At 48.0% G+C, this 24,048-nt stretch overlaps 1 protein-coding gene across 1 annotated transcript; it reads right to left on the minus strand.

Annotated features, from left to right (window-relative positions):
• Positions 1-2,694: 2,694 nt before the first annotated feature.
• Positions 2,695-23,889, minus strand: LOC148515068 (DNA polymerase beta; the record flags this gene model as incomplete). Its single annotated transcript, XM_088480519.1, has 6 exons — positions 23,572-23,889; positions 20,932-20,989; positions 20,733-20,799; positions 19,727-19,801; positions 17,774-17,832; positions 2,695-2,744 (listed from the first exon to the last, which is right to left on the minus strand). Coding segments are annotated over exons 1-6 (370 nt in total), but the record flags the coding sequence as incomplete, so codon positions are not given.
• Positions 23,890-24,048: the final 159 nt, after the last annotated feature.

Below are 24,048 nucleotides of genomic sequence, written 5' to 3' on the forward strand. Positions count from 1 at the left end.
AGTGGTTAGCAGGGAATGCAGAAGTATAGATCACCCTTCTTTGTGGTGACCAGCAAGCTGAGTATGCTTCACAATAGACTGGATGATTGCTAGTCCAAACTGGCCCTGCCATCTCCATGGTGTCGCCTCCAGGTGTGTGGTCTATGTCCTCATCCTTACACCCCATAAACAGGCCATCTGGAACAGTAAGCCACTTCGTAATTAATACAAGTAAAATATATAAAATTTTCCTCCACCAGACTTCGCTCAGGAACTGTTCACTTCATCTTACATATACAAAGAAAAAGAAAATAACTCCTATAGTGGGGCACACTCTGATGGGAGATCGGATTAATATTAAAATATACCTTTTATTTGTTAAGGAATTAAAATAATACTGCCAAGTTCAGAGTAACAGACATAAACATCAAACAACAGGTGCTGGACAGACAATTGAGAAATGTAACAATAATATGATAATGATTGTAGTAAATCCTAAAAGCACAACATGTACCCCTCAAAAACGTTAAACATCAAATAATCCACAATTATGGTGTATCTCGTAGTTATAGTATACAGGGGTATCAATATTAAGTTGCACAGATAGGTATGGCAAAATAAGTGAAACATATGTGATATTATAAACAAACAGACAATATATACATTTTAAAAAGCTGATCACCACGTTACTAGTAAATAGTCTACTGCATAATACAGTGGTTCCCAAACTGTGTGCCGTGGCACCCTGGGGTGCCTCGGGACACTTGCAGGCGGCCTCAGTTTGGTGGTCCAGCACCATATTAAATTATGTATGATCAATGTAAGGTAAATATGTGAGCAAACAGAAGCTCAACCTGTCCCCATCACATAACTGAGCCTAAGGATGACATGTCAGCACAGTTTACAACTATACTATATTTTTTTCTGAATTTCTCAATAATAAACTTTTGGCTCAGGGGTGCTGTGAAAACAGTGCTGATACTATAGGGCGCAGTGATTCAGAAAAGTTTGGGAACCATTGGTGTAATGGATAATTAAATGGATGCGTCCCTCCCTTCTACGTGGGAGATTGAAGGTTAATACCAACTGAATAGAGTGTGAACAAAAGAGCTGAGTGCACTTACAATTCAGATTCTGCTGTCCCACATCATACAAGTATCAGATGTGGGATGAGTGTCACGGATATTAGGCACAATAGAAACAGTGCAGATTGCTTCTGCTGTTAGTGTCCACATATTCCGGAGTCTCTGTAGCCAAATGGCAGTGCAGGGAGTCAGGTTTAGGACAACTAATGAGAGAGCAATGAAAAGGTAAAGGTAGAGGTAAATACCTGTCCCTATTACTCCCAGGATAGGATCGTGGTGTGGAGGTCCAAAGTGCGCACTAGGGGCCTGATTCAGACCCACTCGCAAGCGGGTCGATGGTGGCCCAGTGCGCACACGCGGCGTGCACGTGCCCGGAGCGAGTGCAAAAAGCACTCGCTTCGTGGCTCACTACAAAAGGGGAGGCTGTCGATGTTGATCGACAGCTCGCCCCATTTTGTAGGCGTGGCGGGGGGATGGCTTCACAAACGGAGGCGTTCCCATGCGAATGCCTACCGTTTGTAGGCGGCCCCACTGACATCACCAGTGATGTCAGTGGGAGAGCTTCCGGCTCTATTAGATCCAGAAGCTCTCTGGGGCTTGCGGCGACGAGACCCTACCATAAGGGTCTCGTCGCAAGCCCGATGGTCGCGATGGTCTTGACCATCATCCTGGCCGCTCGCAATAGCTGTGGGTGGTCACCCACAGCTATGCGAGCGGCCAGGAGGCCGCTCCAAAAAAAAAAAAAGCCGATTCAGAGCGAGCGCTCCTTCAGGAGCGTCCGTCTCTGAATCAGGCCCTGTCCCCCCCAGCTGCGAGGCAGACGCCACACCACGATCCTATCCTGGGAGTAATAGGGACAGGTATTTACCTCTACCTTTTCGTTGCTCTCTGCTGAAGTGACAGCCCAAGATAAAGTCTACCGAGGAGGAGGTGCTGACAATTGGGGGAAAAGTGCACCCACCATATGGCCCAGTACAAACATGGCAACTGAACCAGTAATATAGCTGCCCTGCCTGGATTTAGCAGTGGCCAGTAGACAGTCCACTGCAGACCTCCAAACAGAGAAAGAAATCATTTCTTTGGCGCTTCGTTCTGGATTGCAGCATGATTTGAAGCTGCTATGCCAGTCGCGGTCAGGTGCTTTCTCAGAGGAGCAGGAAGGCTTTAACAGTGCTGGATTTCACGCAATCCCTACCAATGCTGATCAGGGTTCCCCTTCCTAAGGTGTCCCCCGAAATATGATTGAGCCATTATTCTAAGTCATTAACACAGCAAGAATTTAAAAAAACAAAATAATATTATTGCTAACCGATAAGAAATAGCACTATCCTTAGCAGCCATATGCAGTACTCCTTGGGCTCCAAGTTTACTTAATGCCAGGTGATACACAGGAGGAGGACCCATGGCTGATGGGTCCGCCAACTGGATGGGAGAGAAAAATGGTTGATCGCCACTCATGTGCGGGGCTCGTGATTAACTGAGGATCAGAGGTATGATGAGGTGTAATTTGTCCTGGCAAGTACAGTCCAAAATTGTTCACAGATCTGGTGTTGAGCTGTTGGCTCTTTTGTGGTTCATGAATGACGTTAACAGGGAAAAACCTGGTGATTGAAATGCATGGTAGACTTACCGTCTAAGGTCTTGATTCCTTCTTCCACTAGTTTGCGAGCAGCTGCTGGCCTGTAATACAAGGCACAAAGACAATTCAGAGACTACCTTACACGCTCTGCAGAAACACAGACATTTATGTCCCACCAAATGACAGCCTGGCGCTAATAAACTACAATTAAAGTATAGACCACAGCTGCAAACTCCTATGGGTCTGTGTAAACCCAATAAAAGATCACCTTCTGATGATCCCAAACATAAATATTACAATGGTGGAGTTGCGCTAATTGAACTTGTAATTACAAATAAATACTTAACGTGGCAGAAATTAATTCAAGACACCAAATAAATCTAACATATATTTAATAAACACACAATAAGCATGTCAATAGTGGTATACAAATGACATATAACAATCACCTTAATATTGTAAAAGTCTATACAGACTATCATGCATTACCATGAAACTTCTTAGTTCCTAATAAAAACCTGCATAACTGGCAAAGTTTACTAAAGGAAGCAAAAAACATAAAAAAATATATATAAAAATTTTTTATATTTCATATATAATGTGACCAATCTTGATCTAACAGTTCTCACCCGATCAAAGTCCACATGTGAGAGTCCTAATATCCCCTTTAAATTGGACCTATAAATGTGCTTCCTTCTGCTCCCCTGCATGTCTCCTCGGCTGCTACCCAACTCCTGCATCTCATCGCAACCGGTACCCAATCCCCACATGTATTCTTGGCAAATATTCACTCCCTGCATGTCACAGCATTCTGTGCATGTCTGCACTGAATTATTGGAGCTGACATTTGTGGTGTTTATATCTACTAGCACGTTATCTAGTATCTCAGTACTACATATGCTTATAGTATATGATTGGACGGTAATGAATGAACTCATCTCCAATATCAAAAAACAAGAGATATGGTAAGAACTTACCTTTGTTATCTCTGTTTCTACGAAGTCCATAGGGTCCACAGGGTGACCTTGGGGTATAGCTGGATCCTGGATCCTCGGGCACCACGGAGTTAAAGCTTTCAGCTGCTCCCAGGATGCACTTGGGTCCAACCTCCCCTATACCCCGCCCCCGAGCCACAGGCACCTCAGTTGGTAAGCAGCCCAGGCCGGAGGAGGAGACGAAACAGAGAGAAGGAAGACTGGAACACACAAGAACCATACTCACAGAAATGGGAGACGGAAAACCGGTGACCAGTCACAGAGCCCATATGAAGCCAGGTGCGTCAGGGCGGGCGCCCTGTGGACCCTATGGACTTCGTAGAAACAAAGATAACAAAAGGTAAGTTCTTACCATATCTCTTGTTTTCTACTTCAGGGTCCATAGGGGTCCACAGGGTGACCTTGGGGATGTCCCAAAGCAGTCCAACCAAGGGCGGGGACGCTCCTGTGCTGATAGGAGAACCCGGCGCCCAAAGGATGCATCCTGAGAGGCAAAGGTGTCAAACGCATAGAACCTCAAAAAGGTCTGAATGGAAGACCAGGTGGCCGCCTTACACAGCTGAACAGCAGCCCAAGAAGGGCCCACAGACCGAGTGGAATGAGCCTTAACAGAGGCTGGAACAGGTAAACCCTCCTGCATATAAGCCTCAATAATAACAGAACGAAGCCAACGGGTTAGAGTCTGTTTGTTGGCAGGCCAACCCCTCTTGTGAAAACCAAAGAGGATAAACAAAGAATCCGACTTCCTCACAGAACTAGTCCGGTCCACATAAACCTGGAGTGCACGGACAACGTCTAAGGAAGCCTCCCCAGCCGAAAGATCAGGCGACTGAAAGGCTGGTACAACAATTTCCTGATTAATGTGGAACCTGGAAACCACCTTAGGCAGGAAATCAGGACGAGTGCGAAGCACCGCTCTGTCCTGATGAAAAATCAGAAAATGGGGACGACAAGAAAAGCGCCCCCAAATCTGAAACCCTCCTGGCAGAAGCAATTGTCAAGAGGAAAACCGTCTTAAAAGTTAGCCACTTGAGCTCCACTGACTCCAAGGGCTCAAAAGGCGGACCCTGTAAGGCCCGAAGAACCACCGCCAAATCCCACGGGGCCACAGATTGCACAAAGGGAGGCTGGATTCTCAAAACTCCCTGGAAAAAGGTGTGTACGTCCGGCATAGCAGCGATCCTGCGCTGGAACCACACCGACAGAGCAGACACGTGCACCTTCAGCGAGGAAAGACGTAATCCTAAATCCAAACCCGACTGAAGGAAAGCCAGAATACGCGAAACCCGGAACACCTGGGGATCATAGTTTCTGGCCTCGCACCACTGAAAGAAAGTGTGCCACACTCTGTGATAGATCCTCGCGGAAGCAGGCTTGCGCGCCCTCAGCATGGTGGTAATAACGAAGCCAGAAAAGCCCCGAGACCTCAGGACGGCTGTCTCAAGAGCCACGCCGTCAAAGATAGCCGACCCAGATCCGGGTGAAGACAGGGCCCCTGAGACAACAGGTCCCGCCGTTGAGGTAGGAGGTACAGAGCGTCGATGGACAGGCTCCGCAGATCGGAGTACCACGGCCTTCTGGGCCACCAGGATCAGTGTGCCTCCGTCCTGTTTGAACTTGCGCAGGACCCGAGGCAGCAGAGATATCGGAGGGAACAAGTAAGCCAGTTGAAACAGCCATTTCACCGACAACGCGTCTATCAGACTTGCGCCTGCGTCCCTTGTCCTTGACCCGTACACAGGCAGCTTGTGATTGTGATGGGACGCCATCAGGTCCAGCTCTGGCAGCCCCCACTTGTCCACGAGTAGTTGGAATACCTCTGGATGAAGCGACCATTCCCCGGGATGCACGTCGTAATGGCTGAGGAAGTCTGCCTCCCAATTGAGGACTCCTGGGATGAAAACTGCCAAGAGAGCTGGAAGATAGCGCTCCGCCCAAGCCAGGACGCGGGACACCTCCGACATCGCAGCTCGACTGCGAGTCCCTCCCTGGTGATTGATGTACGCCACCGTGGTGGCGTTGTCTGACTGCACCTGAACGGCCCTTCCGTGAAGAGCGGTGCCGGACGACTGCAGGGCTCTGTATACTGCCCGCAGTTCCAGGATGTTGATGGGAAGAAGCGCTTCCTCCGCCGACCAACGACCCTGAAGTGACAAGGAGCCTGTCACCACCCCCCAACCCCGGAGACTGGCATCTGTCGTGAGCAGAACCAATTCCGGGATCCAAAAGGGGCGCCCCTCGTGGAGATGAGCCGTCTGCAGCCACCAGGCTAGGGACAGGCGCACCTCCGAAGACAACACCAGCATCTGAGAGCGGATCCTGTGTGGCAATCCGTTCCATTCCGAAAGAATCAGCCCCTGCAGGGGCCTGGAATGGGACTGGGCAAACACCGCCATGTCGAATGCCGACACCATGGACCCCAAAACTCTCATCGCTGAGTGCACCGACACTCTGCCACTGCTCAGACAACTGTGAATCCGCAGCTGTAAGGAGGAGACCTTCTCTGGAGTCAGAAAAATCCGTTGCTGACGAGAGTCCAGCAGGGCCCCCAAATGAACCATCCGCTGTGATGGGATGAGGGAGGACTTCTTCCAGTTGATCAACCAGCCTGAGAAGGACTTGTGCAAAAAAAATGGCCAGGCGGCCTGTGCCGAAAAGACAGGGCGTACCCCTGGGAGACCACTTCTCGCACCCAGGCATCCGTGGTGGTATTGTGCCAGCACTGGGCGAATTGAAGAAGTCGGCCTCCCACTCTGGGGTCCCCCAGAGGGAGGCCCGTCCCATCACGCAGAAGGCTTATCTTCTTGCTTGGAAGAAGGGCGCCTAGCACTCCAGGCTTGCTTCCTTGGCTTTGAGGCGGTCTTGGGTGCGGACTGCCTCGGGAAGGACTGACCCTTTGCCTTGCCCTGAACCCGAAAGGAACGAAAGGCCGAGCTCCGGACCTTAGCAGGTGTAGTAGCTGAAGGGAGGAAGGCTGACTTGGATTTTGCCAGGGTATCTACTATTTTGTCCAGGTCCGGACCAAATAGTAATTCTCCATTAAAAGGTAAGGCCTCCAAGCCTTTCTTTGAATCCGCGTCTGCTCTCCAAGACCGCAACCACAAGGATCTACGAGCAGACACTGCTGCCGCCGAAACCCTAGAGGTCAACAGGCTAGCATCCAACGATGCTTCTCCAATGTAGGAGGCGGCATCTCTCATCTGTCCTAACAACGCCCTCTGGACGTCCGGATCTTCATCCGTAAACGTGTCCTCCAAGGCGTTGGCCCACCCCTCAATGGCCTTGGCCACCCAGGAGATGGCCATGGACGGCCGGGCTACAGCCCCTGAGAGAGAATAAATAGACTTTAGACAAGTCTCCGCCTTCCTGTCCGTAGGATCCTTCAGTGAGGATATAGACGGCAATGGCAAAGTAGCACTCCTGATGAGGCGTGTTACATGGGAATCGACTGCAGGCGGAGTTTCCCATTTCTTACAATGCGCTTCCGGGAATGGATAATTGGACGCCAAGCGTTTCTGTGGCAGGAAACGCTTACTGGGTGTCTGCCAGGCCACCGCCATGTGATCAGTCAACTGATCAGACAAGGGGAACGCTGCAGAAGTAACCTTAGCTTTTTTAAAACTAGGATACCTCGACTTGGGAGCGGGTGCCTCATCCTCAATCAGAAGAATGGCCCGCACCGCCTTAACCAGAGCCCGCACATTGATGTAAGACTTAGTGTCTACCTCCTGGACTGAGGCATCTGAGGCTGAGTCATCCTGCACCTCACCATCATCCGAGGACCCCTCAGAATCCGAAAGATGCGCAGCCTGCGCCATGAATGAGCGTTTAGACGCCCTGGAGGGCACGTCACTGCGCAACATCGACTGAAAAGCCGAAGATGCTGCCGCCAAATCTTGGACAGTGTGGGAAAGCGCATCCACCCAGGGTGGAGGAGCTGCCACAGGAGCCTGAAACGGCACCACAGCCTGCTGTGCCACAGGGGTGGACTGAATATACATTGGCAACCCCGCATAGGGACCAACAGGCTGAGACCCCAGGGGAGTCTGCAATAATTGTGGGACACCCGGGGAATGGGGGATGGCAGGCAGGGGCAACGCCCTAGTAGGGGCGGCAGTCGGGACCGACAGACGGTCCGCGATGGACACCAGCACCTGGGAAAACATCGCCCATGGTGGCTCCTGCGACATGGGAGGTTTAGACATACCAGGGAGCGCCTGGCACCGTCCGCACAGGCCGTCCTGTGACAAATCCTCCCTATCCACTCCTGCAGAACAGCGCCTGCAGGAGAACAATACCGGAGCCCCGGAGTGCTCAATCTCCTCCTCAGACATGACTTAGGAAGAAAACGTGCGCACTCACCAGTGTGCTGAACAACAGCCCACAATATGGTACTGTGTAGCACACAACTGTATGTGACGGACCTCACAAATACGTGATTTATATAGGCGAGGTCTGTAGAAACACCCTTCCCCCGCACACCTGTAGGGCTTGTAGGAGAAGGAAAGGGATAGGTATAGGCTGACAGTAAGTAGAAAAAAGACACAGACAGGCAGCACTAGCAAAAGTCACATACCATGCAGGAAGATATACTCACTGCACCTTTCCACTACAATCAACCTCCCAGATTCAGTGTCTGGGAGGGCTATAGTGCTGTGTACACTGTCCTTGTCGGGGGAGAGGTACACAGGGGGACCGGTCCGCGTGCTCCCTGAAGATCTGCGCTGCCACTTGAAGAAAATGGCTGCTGGAGACCTCAGAGGAGGAGTGGCCCGAGTAGCTGCAGCTCAGCGACGCCAGACTACGAGCTGAAAGGCGCGCTGAGCTGAGGGGAGGAGCCGCTAGACAGGGAAGGCTTCCTCCCCTGGCTAGCATATTTAACCCCCGCATAATTTACCGCATAATTTACCCTGGTGGTCTAGTGGTCTGGCGGGGTATTCCTCCGCTGGAGGGGAGGCCCGCCGCCACCGCTAGCGCCCACGGTCTGTCCCCTAGACCGGGGGCATGGGACTGCATTTACAAGGAACCCGCGCACCGCCGCTAATCAGCGGTGCGCGGCTTACCTTAATCTCCCCGTCGTCTTCCGACAGCAGTCCCGGGGGAAGTCAGAGTCCGGCTAGTACAGACTCTGGCTTCCCCCGCCGCGATCCCCAGTTCAGTGCTGGCGTCGCGGCGCCAGCAGGGAGAAGGAGCGGCAGCGTGGGCGTCTGTACAGACAGCCCATTGCTGCCGCTCTGGAGAAAAAAACTATAGTAAAAAAAATTAAACTAAGTTAAAATAAAAAGCTTTAGGGGGCTGCTCCTGCAGACCCCCCCCCGCAGGGTGACCCGACTCCGGCCGGGCACCATCTTAAACTGAGGTGCCTGTGGCTCGGGGGCGGGGTATAGGGGAGGTTGGACCCAAGTGCATCCTGGGAGCAGCTGAAAGCTTTAACTCAGTGGTGCCCGAGGATCCAGGATCCAGCTATACCCCAAGGTCACCCTGTGGACCCCTATGGACCCTGAAGTAGAAAGAAGGAAACTATAGGAGTCATGGCCAGATAGTAGATGAAATAGGATGGTAGTTAATCAGGTATGCTCAGAGAGGAGTTTCTGTAAAGACACTGCTTGCTAAACATCTGACAGGGGAGGTCTCCATGCTTATATTGCCATCTACAAATTAGGGACAACACTAAATACCCAGGTCAGTGTAGGTTAGTTGTGTGGTAAACATCTTCATTATATGGTCATTTAAACAGTGTGTGGGCACGGCTAGTTTCCAATCCTCAGCCATATGTATAAATAGTGCCAAATATCAATGCAGTCCCTTTAGGTTTTCTATAGATGTCTCTTGGATTTGCAAGATACAGATTATTAGTACTATATCCCATGAACCATCTTCCTAATACCACTTTTTGTCTTTCACAGTGATATCCCTCTAACAGTGAGAATAGACTTATCGAACACTGAAATATTTAGTTTTTTTCCCCCTCTTAAACAACTCATACCCCTTTCAGACATCTCGAGATTCCCGGGTATTTTGCCTGCCTCAGCCAAATTCCCGAGTAGCAGCGTCTGTCTGAAAAGGTACCGTAGTCGCCCCTTCAAATCGACCAGGGAAATTGCAGAGTTTCTGTCTGAATGGTGCTACCCGGGAATTTACTACTCCCGGGCAGCACCAAGCAGCTTTTACATGTAGTTGACAGCGCAGAGCGTCGCTGTGTCACCCGCGCTGGAGACTGCTGACTGGTCCCAGCCATAGCGGGCCACCCGCACTCCCGCTGGACCACTAGGGAATTAAAATAAATTGAAAAAAAAAAAATATAATAATAAAAAAAAAAAAATCTGCATTATGATTGGCCGGCTTCCAGCAGCTGAATGATGACATCATCATCAGCCAGAGAGGGGATAGGCTAGCAGACGGCAGAGAAGAGGCAGGTAAGCAGAAAAACCCTGCTCTTGTCTGAAAGGGGTCTACCTGGGAATTTCCCGGGAAGACACTGTAGTGTGAAAGGGTGGTCTCGACCAAATACCCGGGAATTTGCACAGGAGAAATTCCCGGGTCTGAGCAGGAATTTTCTCGGGTTGTATATCTGAAAGGGGTATTAGAAATCACTTACCAATGCAAAAAGGTCAGTAAAATGTGGGGCCACACACACACTATACACACAGCCGACGTTGTGTCCACTAAACACAAAGATGTACACAGAGCGCCACAATATTGGCTTCATCTGTATACTACCTCCCCCAGGCAATATACCTTAAATTAATAGTATGTTTAGGGGCATATGTGTAAAATATCAGGTTTTAAATTTAGTTTTAATTAATATTTGGAGGAATGTATAAAAAAATTAAACAAAACCCATACAGGGACAGGGTTTCTGAAAGGAGCCCTTCCCTGCAATGTGTAAAGGGGCCTATCCAATAGCAGATATAATGAACGATTGAACGATATATCGTTCATTATATCTGCTAATGGATAGGCCCTGAACGATGACAGATGCGCACTCCCGCAGCCGATAAATCGCATCTATCATCTCTCCAACATGTTGGTCAATTATCGCATATAGCTGGACGATATTAGCAATATCGTGCAGTTTATATGCGGTAAACGGCGAAAGATATTAGCAGCAGCTACAGAGCGCTGCAGAGAAAAAATCCACTCCCTGAATGATGTCATGCGATATCGTTCGGCGTTTGCCAAAATCTGTCATGTACATCACAGATATCGTTCAGCACAGCCACCGGAATTTTCAATAGATATCTTTGGTCGCTCAGAAATAAATCTGCTAATGGATAGGCCCCTTTAGAAGTGAAGGCATTAGCAGTCACTTCTATATCAAAGAAACCTAGAATATTGAGTTCTCCACAAAGCACTCGTTGATTACTGCAGCTGCTTATAACACCAGCACAGTTCAACAAGCTATTAAATATCTGAAAAAACCCACAATGTGTTAGTCCAGCAGCGCTGAAATCCAATGTCTAATTTCTTCTAAATAATCTTTCCACTTTTTACCATTATCACCACATGCTAGAACAATACTTCAGTGGAAAAAACAGTAAGATATAAAAATGGATATACTAGTTGACACATTTAAAACAATAGTTTATTTTCAAATCCAAAGGCCAGAATACCACTTCAATGAAAAAACACAAATAGGTGAAAAAATGAATATATCAACTTTAAAAGCAAAAAAAATCCATTGAAGTTCCAAAGTCTCAAACCAATGTTCCAATATATCTGAAGGAATATATATAAAAAAAACAAATAGATAGCAATAATGTAAAAATGAGAGTTATGGTAAGAACTTACCTTTATTAACTCTTTTTCTTCGAAGTCCATAGGGTCCACAGGGGGACCTTGGGGTGTAGGTTGGATCTGGATCCCGGGCACCGCGCAGTTAAAGCTTTGCTCCCAGGATGCACTGGGTCCATCCTCCCCATACCTCAGTTGGTAAATAGCCAAAGGCTGGAGGAGGAAAAAGAGAGAAGGAAGACTGGAACACTCGAGAATCACACTCACAGAAAAGGAGACAGGAAACCGGTGACCAGCAACATAGCCCATATGAAGCCAGGTGCGTGCCCTGTGGACCCTATGGACTTCAAAGAAAGAGTTAACAAAGGTAAGTTCTCACCATAACTCATTTTCTTCTTCAGGGTCCATAGGCTCCACAGGGAGAATTTGGGGATGTCCCAAAGCAGTCCTTTTAAGGGTGGGGACGCTCCTGCACTGAGAGGAGAATCCGACACCCAAAGGAAGACCACATGGCTGCCTTACAAAGCTGAACAGCCGAGACGCCGCGGCGAGCTGCCCACGAGGGGCCTACAGACCGGGTAGAATGAGCAGCAACAGAAGCCGGAACAGGCAAGCCTGCCAGTGTGAAAGCCTCTGAGACAGTCATATGAAGCAATCTGGCCGATGTTTGTTTATTGGCTGGCCATCCCAGCTTGTGAAATCCATAGTGCACAAATAAGGAATCTGATTTCCGAACGGAACCGGTCCACATAAATCCGAAGAGCATGGACCACATCCAATGAGACCTCACCTGCCGAGGGGTCAGGTGACTGAAAGGCCGGTACAATAATTTCCTGATTAATATGGAAATTAGAAACCACTATAGGAAGAAACTCAATCCTGCCACCATCTAGGCAGAGGCAATAGCCAGGAGAAAGAGATTCTTAGCTGTTAACCACTTGAGATCCACCAAATCTAGTGGTTCAAATGGAGAACCCCAGAGGGCCCGAAGAACAACCGCCAAATCCCAAGGAGCCACTGGGGGAACAAAGGGAGGTTGAATCCGGAGAACACCTTGTAAAAAGGTGTGGATATCGGGAGCGGAGCTACCCTTCGTTGGAACCACACTGACAGTGTGGAGACATGTACTTTCAATGAGGCCGGGCAAAGACTGAGGTCCAATCCCACTTGAAGGAATTCCAGAGTCCTAGAAATACGAAACACCTGAGGGTCGTAATCCCAAGAGCAACACCACTGGAAATACGTATGCCACACCCTGTGGTATATCCTGGCCGAAGCAGGTTTACGTGCTCGGAGCATCATGCTGATGACTGAGCTAGAGAATCCCTTGGACCTTAGGATGGATGTCTCAAGAGCCACGCCGTCAAAGACAGACGATCCAGATCGGGGTAAAGGCAAGGAGCCTGAGACAACAGGTCCAGTCGTTGAGCCAATAGGAACGGAGTGTCGATGGAGAGACTCCAAAGATCTGAGTATCAATGACGTCTGGGCCAAGCTGGAGCCACCAGCAGGACTGTGCCTCCGTCTTGCTTGAACTTCCGAAGAACCAGAGGAAGCAGGGATATCGGAGGAAAGAGGTACGCAAACGGGAATGTCCACCTTACTGACAGAGCGTCCACCAAGCTTGCTTCGGCATCCCTTGTTCTGGACCCGTACACCGGTAACTTGTGATTGTATCGGGGGGCCATGGAGGTCCACCTCCGGGAGGCCCCATTTGTCCACTAGGAGCTAAAGCACCTCCTGGTGAAGAGACCATTGCTCTGGGTGCACGTTGTGACGGCTGAGGAACTCCTGGAATGAACACTGCTGAAATAGCCAGGAGGTGGCACTCCGCCCACGACAGAATGCGTGACACTTGTCACAGCTGCCCGACTTAGAGTGCCTCCTTGAGGTTGATATAAGCCACTGTGGTGGCGTTTTCGAACTGAACCCGTACGGGCTTTCAGTGAAGAATGTGACTTGTACACGGCCTGAAGTTCCAATATGTTGATGGACAGGGCTACTTCGACCGCTGTCTAACGGCTCTGAAATGAGTGCGGACCGGTCACTGCGCCCCAGCGACTGGCGTCCGTTGTGAGGAGTACCCAGTCCGGGATCCAAATGGGGCAACCGTTGGTGAGATGAGGTGTCATTAGCCACCGAGACAGAGACAGGCGCACCTCCGGAGAGAGCACCATCGTCTGAGTCTTGATCCGGTGGGCCAAGCTGTTCCATCTGGAGAGGATCAGCCCCTGCAGGGGCCTTGAATGAAATGGAGCATATTCCACCATGTCGAATGTGGACACCATGGACCCTAGAACCTGCATCACAGAGTCTACTGACACCGAATGACTGCGGAGAAATCTGCGCACTCGCAGTTGCAGCGAGGAGATGTTTTCCGGAGTTAGGAAGATTCCCTGCTGGTGACAATCCAGAAAAGCTCCCAAATGAACCATCCTTTGTGAGGGAATTAGGGAGGACTTTTGATTAGCCACCCATGCGCTTGTAGAAAAGCGATTGTCAGGCGTAGGTGGTGTTGAAGCACCTCTGAGAACTCGCCAGCAAGAGGAGGTTGTCCAGGTATGGCAGGAGTTGCATACCCTGACTCCGCAGATGGGCTGCCATGACAGCCATAACTTTTGTAAAGACCCTTGGAGCCGTGGATAGGCCAAAGGGCAGTGCCGGAAACTGGAAGTGTTGGTGCAGAATAGCAAACTGAAAATAACGCTGGTGAGATGTTATGGGGATATGCAGGTAAGCATGATGAATGTCCAGGGATACCATGTAATACCCAAGTTCCATAGCCAGTATGATGGAACGTAAAGTTTCCATCCTGAACTTGGGCACCCTGAGGAACTTGTTCAGAGATTTGAGGTTAGGCTGATGAGACCCATTCGGCTTCTGAACCAGAAACAGTAGAATAATAACCAGTCCCTCTTTGAGATAGTGGAACTGGCACAATTACCCCTGCTTTCAGCAAGGCACTCTATGGCTTATCGAATCTGTAAGGTCTTGTTCTTGTCGGAAGGAGGGCTTGAACAGAAAAACTGGTGGGGAGGTCTTCGTCGGAATGAAAGACCGTACCCCTGAGAGACAACTTCTTTTACCCAAGCATCCTTGGTGGTTTGACACCAGCTCTGGGCGAACGGAAGTAGTCGGCCTCACACTCTGGGATTCCCCAGAGGGAGGCCCGTCCCATCAGGCTGAGGGTTTATCCTCAGACTTGGACGCAGGGCGCCTTGCGCTCCTGGCTTGTTTCTTAGGCTTGGTGGTTGCTTTGGTCGCTGATTGCCTAGGGAAAGACTGTCCTTTGGGCTTTCCTTGAGGACGAAATGACTGAAAGGAATTGGTTCTAGCTTTGGAAGGTGCAGATGCTGATGGCATAAAAGCTGATTTAGATTTTGCCAGTGTGTCAACAATTTTGTCCAGGTCCGGGCCAAACAATATCTCCCCATTGTAGGGCAAGGCCTCCAGGCCCTTTTTAGAGTCAGCATCTGCCCTCCAGGAGCGCAGCCACAAGGAGCGGTGAGCAGACACTGCCGCGGCCGAGACTCTGGAGGTCAGTAGACTGGATTCCAAAGAAGCCTCACCAATATAAGCAGCCACATCTCTAATGTGGCCCACCAAAGACCTCTGAATCTCAGGAGCCTTCTTGGGGAAAGTGTCCTCCAGAAAATTTTCCCAACCTTCTATTGCCTTAGCCACCCATAAGATAGCCATGGACGGGCGGGCAACAGCTCCTGAGAGAGAGAATAAATTGATTTCAGGCACGTCTCCACCTTCCTATCCGTAGAAACCTTCAAGGAAGAAATGGGAGGCATGGGTAGCGTGGCACTTTTTTATTAAGCGAGTAAAATGAGAATCCACCGCAAGAGGTGATTCCCACTTCTTACAGATCCTTTCAGAGAATGGATAACGTGAGGCCAAACGCTTTTGTGGCTGAAACAGTTTACCAGGTGCTTGCCAAGCCTCTGCCATATGGTCTACCAGCTGGTCAGAGAGAGTAAAAACTGCCAAAGTCACCTTTACCTGTTTAAACTGAGGGTATTTGGATTTAGGGGCAGGTTCGTCATCTTCTATATCTAGTATGGATCGGACTGCCCGCACCAAAGCCAGAATATTAATACTTGATGTAGGCTCCACCTCCAGTGCAGGGGAATCAGACGAATCATCCACTTCCCCATCATCCGACGACACCTCTGTGTCTGATAGTTGTGTAGACTGGGATGACATACAGGGCGTTTAGATGCCTTCTTAGTTCTTTCATTACGTAACATGGTCTGAAAGGCTGTAGAGGAAGATGCCAAACTGTGAACTGAACTAGATAAAACATCCACCCAGGGTGGTTGTCATTCCCTTCTAGGGACCTCCACAAGGTGTACAGACTGTTGTGATACCAATGGGGATTGCATATACTGCGGAAATCCCTGGTAGGGAGTGACAGACTGTGGTACAGGAGTAGACTGCAAACAATGCGGGATACCCTGAGATGGAAGGATGGTTTGTTGAGGTAACCCAATATGAGGTAAAACAGCTGGGACTGCCAGGCAACCCGCAATGGAGGCCAGGACCTGAGAAAAAAACGCCTAAGGGGGACCCGTTTAGTCGTTGGGGGGGCTTGAGGGGCCAGGCAACTGATAGCACCTCACACATAACCCATCCCGAGTTAAATCCTCCTTACCCACCCCTGCAGCACATAGCTTGCAGGATAGCAGTGCGAGTGCAGCATTTCGCTCGACCTCATGGTCAGACATGTCTGACGATAGAGAGATAAATATATATCTCCATGATAGTGGCACTCAGGAAAGAAGACAGACTCGCAGGATGAGTAACCAACGTTTCAATGCTGTATTGGGTAGTGCATTTGTGTCATCCAACTAGTTGATTGGTTGGAATGAAAATCTGGTAAGGTATGAAAGCAAATGACAAACAGCAATTTGCTCCCAAATGCCGGAGAATGGACAAAACCTGTTGTTTGAACAAATTGTTAAATGTTTGATCTAAACAAACTTGTCTGCGCTACACTAGTCCTGACTAACGCTAAAAATAGCTGTCAGACCCCACTTACAACGTATGCAACTCACTAGTCCAACAATATGGCACTGTGCAACACACAACCGTATTTGACAGACTTCACAAATACTGCAATCTATATATGCGAGGACAAAGAACCACCTTAACTACACCTCTTAGGGCTGGTAGTAAAGAAGAGGGATAGATATAGACTAACAGATGAGAGAAAAGACACAGACAGTCAGCGCTAGCATCAGTCACATACAATGCAGAATTATATTATATACTGACGACCATTTTCATCTGTTTTCTGGCATTTAGGAGCAAATTGCTGATCATCAGTTTCTCCCATACCTTACCAGATTTTCATTCCAACCAATCAACTAGTTGGATGGTTGGACAGAAAATCTTTAGGTGTGTATGCACTCTAAGACCCAACTGGCCAAGGAAATGGCCGAAACGAAAACCGCCTTCCATCCACTCTAACAGCTCAAACGGGGGATGTTGGAGAGCTTGGAGTACCAAGACCAAATCCCAGGGCTCAATGGGTAGTACAAATGGGGGCTGAAAAAAACCAGGCCCAGGAGCGGAAACCTGGTACTCTCCTTAGGAAGCTTGAAGACTGGCTCTGCAGGCTGCTGAAAATGGCCTCTCAGCATCCAGGTGGAAGAGAGTGGGGATAGAAAACTGAAAGCTTATTAACGTATGAGGGAGCGCGTCAAGGTAGGGATAAATAGGGACAAAGCCCCTCACCTGTGGGCAACCAGCCAGGGACTGTTTCACCGTTAGGCAACAGTGCCCTGTTAACTATTTTCCCTGGTGGCCTAGTGAGTGAGCGTCACACCGGGACTTCACTAGCCCACCCCTTCGCAGAGGTCCCCACAAGGTGGGAGGTAACTGCCAACAATTACCAGGGGAAGCTTCTTACCTGTCCCCGGCTCACCGCCTGCTTGAAGAGTCTGGGCAGGCAGAGCAACGGTATCTGCCGACAAAGTTCTGGCCACCGGAGCTGGGTCAACAAGCGATATATACATACATATACAACTGAAATAAACATGCCCAGCACCTAAGGGCACTAGAAATAAACTGACTGACCTGGGCAGGGGGCGGTGAATAGGGGGGAGAGAGGAGCCTGAGCTGCCTTGAAAGTTAACTCTCTAGTGCCCAGACTCCTCCAGCACCAGCTATACCCCAAGGTTTCCAGTATCCTCCAGGAGCCGAAAGAGAAATAGGCCCCTAAATCTGTATTCTGGATTATACAGAACTACATGTTATGTAGGTAGCCAAAAACAGACATATGGGATATTAAGTATGCAATTATTGAAAGAAAAAAAAAAAATGCAGCAGCCAACCTCATCTCTTGCCGATACCTGCTCTATTTTGACAATGTAGGGCAATATGTAACTCACCCAATTCCACTGACCCGCGTTAAGAAATTGATAGAAGAGCTTGTGTCATCTTGGCGAATCTGGAAACAGGGGAGATGGGAAGATTACATTGTTAAAGTCTAATTGTGTTGATCCAGTGTTATTGTAGCCTTTGCGGTCCTTTATTTATCCCAAAAGGATGACAGTCAGTAATAGTAAAAGTAAAAAGTGGCTACTTAACATCTGAGTTATTATTGGCAATAGTAACATTCACATGTCTACAATTACACTATGTGAGAACGACTAACAATCACATTTTGTCTCCTACATTTCCTTCACGCCATGCAGATAAATTGACTCAATGACACAAAGGTGTGTACCCATATTTTGGTAAGTAGCGATGCCATCACTGACATTTGGTGATTATTAATATCACCCATGTAAAGTATAGCCTTCTATTTGGTAAGCAGTGATTGGTGAGAGGACTCCTGTTGGATGTCACTGTATAGAACCTGAATAGATTTACTTCTCTCATACCAGCATCATGCTTTACTTAAAACTGAACCTGAGTACTAGAAGGAATATTGAATTCCACACTATAAAATATGCATGATATGAGAAGTCACATTGACATTCTATGATACGTATATGCTTTGCCTTTGGTTAGGTATACAGCTCCTGGGCGACTTTGAATATCCTTATATTTTATAATACGTGTTTGTTCCCAATATCCTGCTACTATGAGCACAACTACAGCCATGATTCTTAGTGGAACATTCTCTTCCGACCACTTGTTGGCCTGAGTCCCTGGATCCATACTTCAGTAGACACTTGATAACACATTTTAAAACCAAAATGAGTTAACCACAAACTCAATCTCCAGGCGCTAATAGAGCATTCAAATGTAGATAGTATTAGAATGTTTAGAATAACATAATCTATAGTACGCAGCTCTCCAATAAAGCAGCTCTGTTACTACTTAACGGTTTAGAATTGGAAAATATATATGCAAGAGGAATAGAATAAACTACTCCACTTGAGGGTGAGCGATATCATAGATTAACTGAGACACAGATGTAAAAAATAGTCAGTATTTAATTGATAATATGATATAAAATACCTAGCCTTCAACTAGGCTTATATAAATACATACACCACACAATTCTATCAATAATAGATATACCAATGAATATATTGGTATATCTATGTCCTGAAATAACCCCACTTTGCTGCTACAAGTAGGCACAAAAGATATTATATCTAAAGACCACTGTATCTATCAAGGTGATCGTAATCTTTTCACAATCTCACTCAAGGTAGCAACAGTTCAATACTGCAAGAATTGTTCATATATCCTCTGGAGTATAAGTTGATAGTCTCTTAGTGATTTATTTAGAGGCAATATAAAGAGTCCTTCATCAAGTGAGGAATAATACCTCTTATTGACTTCTCCTTGTAAAATAGTTGTGAGTCTTATAAGAAGCAAGCCTCAATAGGATATAATGAGCAGCTGCTCCGGTGCACTAGAGCTCTCACTGCCTGTGTCCCGTTCTCCAATCCGACATCAGTTGTCACCGCAATCCTAGTTGAAGACTTGATAACGCATGCTATCAGCACACACCCACCACTCCTGGGAGCTAGTCGGGTGTTAGATACAGTGTTAGCAGGGGTGAGGGTCTACTGAATTACAGGAATGTAGTTTAGATACAGACGCACGGAATGCCGGCTGTTGGAATCCAGACCCGGGACAGAACACCGGCACCGGAATCCCGAACCCAGTTGAGATGTCGACGCTGGAATCCCAACAGCCGGCATCCCGAACGCAAGTATAGCGGGGCCGGGTTAGGAGTTAGCCGCGTGGGTGGTGGCAAATTAGAAGAGTATTACAAACAAAGAAGTAATGTACACAGAGAATAGCAGAATAAAAGAGTGTCAGGGATACACATGGTCCGAGCACAATGATATGGTTGGGTGATACGGGGGACAATTTGTTACCTTTTCAAGTTTGCGCAATTTTCCAGTGGCCAAAAACTCATCAATCTTCTCAGCTATTTTGGCTCCCACACCGTCCTGAAGAATGAGGGAGACAAGCTTGTTACAGAATAAAGGACTGCGATGTATCATACTCATCCCACTCAATACATTTCCACTTTCTGACCAATCTACCCAACATCTCCTAGGTCAAAACTATCCCACTACCATGTGGTGTTCTGGAGCTTTCATATTTTAAAATGAAAGGCGATCTTATACACAATGAATCTGTCGCTGTGCAGTGTACATGTGATAGGGTTTTCTTATAATTTGATCTTATTGGAAATCTTATGTAAAAATCGAAATGCAAGATATAGTTCAAAACACCCCATAAAATAAGCTATAAACCTACACTCCTCCTTCCATAGGCACTATATAAAAGTCAGCTGTTTTGGTGGTCAGTATTGCTGGGATACAGAGCTCAGGAAACCCATCAGAGACAATGGTTCCGATTCAGGTATGGATGCAGTTCATAAGCGCCTGCGATTACTCATGGATTCGCAAGTGCAAAAATATGCAAATGCCAGTTGAAGCATTCTGCTTGGGAACTTCTATGCGATGGACTGAGCAAATACTGCACTTTGCATATGGGAGCAAGTGCACTGGTGGATCCGATGCCTCTACCATAGACTCCCCAAGCAGCCCCTGCCTAGTGCCGGGTATCCCTGTAGACTTTCTTAAAATGGCCACTGTGGCTGCGGTGCTGTGAAAAAGAACGAGGAACATGCCCAAACACGCAAATCTCACTCCTATAACATAACATGAATCCTCCTCTTTTTGCAATAACCTCCCAATCTCCACCCTGATATGCCCAGGGATCGCAGATGCTGTCTCAAGTAATACTAATAGCCATGTCGTATGCAACTATTCCAAAATTGAAACTGGGAAACCTGATCATATTGCTCATCTACTTAAAAGAAATAAAAGATGCTTGGGATGCATGTTAAATCTAAGTCACACCAGTGCTCACCAGTTTCTTGGCTTCTGTTCCACTCTTGATTTTTGTGGGGTACTTTGCTATCACAGAGGCTGCTTTCCTGTATCAGGAGAGGATACAATGAAATTAGGCACGGCTCTAATCCAATCATCTGGACATTTTTGCTATTGTATAAAATTAAAGAATTTCTGCATCTCAGTGCTGAGATCTACAATGAGGGACTTGCTCTCACCTGTAGGCATTGTACTTATGGATGGCTCTATTCACGTTCCGCTCATAATTGGCCAGCTCTGAAAATAGAACCACAAACATCCTAACATGAATATCTGATCAATTATCAATACTACACATTATACAGGTGGTATACAAAACTAAGAACTGGTTAAATTATGTTTAAAAGAGCAAAAATCTAATTTTTTTTCTTTTTTATTTGTTCTGTACTAACACCTTAGGGTTCCTACTTTTAACATATCAAGGGTCAGGTTCAGGTTATAAATGCTTATACCTGTAAAAAATGTGGTTCTGAGAGCATCTTTAAATATTATTAATAATATTTTCAAACAAAACTACAATCACTCTTTGGGGTCGATGTATCAAGCCCTGACAAGAGAGAAGTTCCCATAGCAACCAATCAGCCCCTACCTACCATTTCGTAGACCAGAGGTAGGCAATGTGTGGCACTCCAGTTGTTGTGAAAGTACACATAGTGCCACAGTCCAGCTGTTAGGGCATGCTAAAATTGTGGCTTATCATTCTGGGATGTGTAGTTCCACAGCAGCCGAAGTGTGCACGTTGCCTACCCCCATCATAGAATATACTTGACAAATGTCACCTGGATGATAATTGATCGCTATGGGCAACTTATCCACTACTCTTTACACTGCTAGATACATCTAACCCCTTTATTTTGTGTGCAATGAGATCTAAAATATACTTCTCAAAGAACAGTGTAAGGTAATATTACATTACAGCCATACATATGCTTGGGACGGAAGTGGTATGATTTACCGCCGGACACCTGCCCGGCGATTGGAATCCCGACACCAGGAGGCCGGCAGAGGAGGAAATCCCGATCATCGAAGGTAAGTATTGTCTAACCTATTTCTAACCCTCCTTTAGGGTGCCTAACCCTTACCTTTCCCCCCCAGTGCCTAACCCTAATCTCCCCTTCCCCGCCACCCAAACCTAAGTCCTCCCTCCCCCTAGCCTAACCCTAACCTCCCGGGGGGTGCCTAACCCTAAGTCACCCCCCCCGCGGCTATCCGCAGCGGCGCCCGGCATCCCTTCGATCGGGATGCCGGCCGCTGGTCTCCCGGCGTCTGTAAAATGACAGGCGTCTAGATTTAGATGCCTGTCATTTAACCCTCACTGGGATAAAGCAGTCGGGAAGCCGGCTGTCGGGATTAGGTCCGCCGGCTTCCCGACTGCATACCGCTTGGGACACCTCCCTGGCAAAGTGTCCTTGTAAATGCAGGCATTTCTTTTTATTGGAATCGGTATGTAATGCCGGCGGATGTTTAGCTGCCGGATCAAATACCGACAGCGGCAGCCCGATGACAACAGCAGGTAAGACCTCTAACCCTCCCCTCTCCCCCGCTAACCCTCCCTTAGGGGTGCCTAACCTCCCCCCTCCCCTTAAACCTAACCCCCCCCCCCCCCCCTAGTGGTGCCTAACGCTAACCCCCTCCCCCTTTCCCTACCAATGGGGGGGGGGGGGGGGCGCCTGACCCTAAAGGTGCATACACACGTAATGATTTTCTGTCCAACCATCCAACTAGTTGATTGGTTGGAATGAAAGCTGGTATGGTGTGAAAACAAATGACAGTCAGCAGTTTGATCTTAATTTGTTCAAACAACAGTTTTTGCCCATTTTCTGGCATTTGGGAGCAAACATTTAACAAACTTGTCTGACGACCATTTTCATCTGTTTTCTGCCATTTAGGAGCAAATTGCTGACCATCAGTTACTCCCATACCTTACCAGATTTTCATTCCAACCAATCAACTAGTTGGATGGTTGGACAGAAAATCTTTACGTGCGTATGCACCTTTTGTCCCTCCGGGGGTCCCTTAAGCTAACCCTCCCCTACTGTGGCTAAACACTAAGACACCCGGCTTACCTTCGTTCGGGATTTAGTAGTGGGGCTAACGATAGGCGTCGGGATTTCAACGCCTATCTTTAGTTCGTTGTCGGGATGTGGGTGTCTGGATGTCGGCGGGCGGGCTAGTGTCCACCGGTATCCTGACTACATCCCCTTTTTATTGTCTCATAATTCTGTTATACGAGCTTATGAAATACAGGGGTCAATCCCATTAGGTGCGAATTTGCATAATTTTGCTCAGAGCCCTGTGGGGCTACGAGCAATGACTGGCACCGGCGAGATCATCGCGGCTAATAGGATTGACCCCTAAATATTGACATCTTTACGAAGAATACTATGAGGGCAATCCTATTAGCCGTGATGATCTCGCCAGTGCGGGTCGTCGCGGAAATGGCTGAACTTTACGGCAGCTCGGATTCGCTGAATTTTGGTCGCAGCCCCATAGGGCTCCGAGCAAAATTCAGCAAATTCGGACTTGGAGCGGGCTGCGAAAGGTACAAGGTGCCGTTCTGTTGCTGGCGTTTTAACGCCGTTGCAACGGCAACTCGCAACCATATAACATTATTATATCCCTTGGTAATGTTTATGGAGTGTAGCCAGAATGATTTCCAGATATCATATACGTAAAGCTCTATATACATGTGCTGCAGAACCCTCTACATGTAAGTATGTATAGATGAATGTAAAACATGCTGTGAATGGCCATTAGGCTGCCTATGTGGCCGCACAGTGTACAGCACAGTAACAGCACCGGCGTCTTCTCTCTCTCACCTACGAGGAAGTCCGTGATGCCCTCATTCAGGCTCTCCTGCGGCGCTTTCCTCTTGCTCATGTTTAGGTCGGGTTAGGCCGCTCTCGCACCGAAGCTGATCTTGACTCGAGACCGCGGCTCCAAATCCCCGTACAGGCCGCAGTGTGCGGCACAGAGCGGAAATACGCCAGGCTACGGGATGACGTAGATGTAGGCTCTGAGCACTGATTGTCATTTGACACCCACACACACAGGTCCTGACGCCCGTGTATGTATGACAGGCAAACCCCGACTGTATACTCCGGGTGTAATGGGTCACATTCGATCCCTCGCATTAAGCACGGCGCTAGGGGCTGCTGGTTATAGTTTGATCCATACAAGTAGTTTATAGAGGGGAAAATACAGATATCTATATATTTTTAAGTCGGCGCACATGCCCACGCTGGCCACTAGGTGTCAGTGTTGCTTTATAAACTTGCCGTGTACTGTGAGTGTGA

The sequence above is a fragment of the Taudactylus pleione genome, unplaced genomic scaffold (assembly GCF_031769625.1).
Source record: "Taudactylus pleione unplaced genomic scaffold, aTauple2 ptg000253l, whole genome shotgun sequence".
NCBI classification, from domain to species: Eukaryota; Metazoa; Chordata; class Amphibia; order Anura; family Myobatrachidae; genus Taudactylus; species Taudactylus pleione.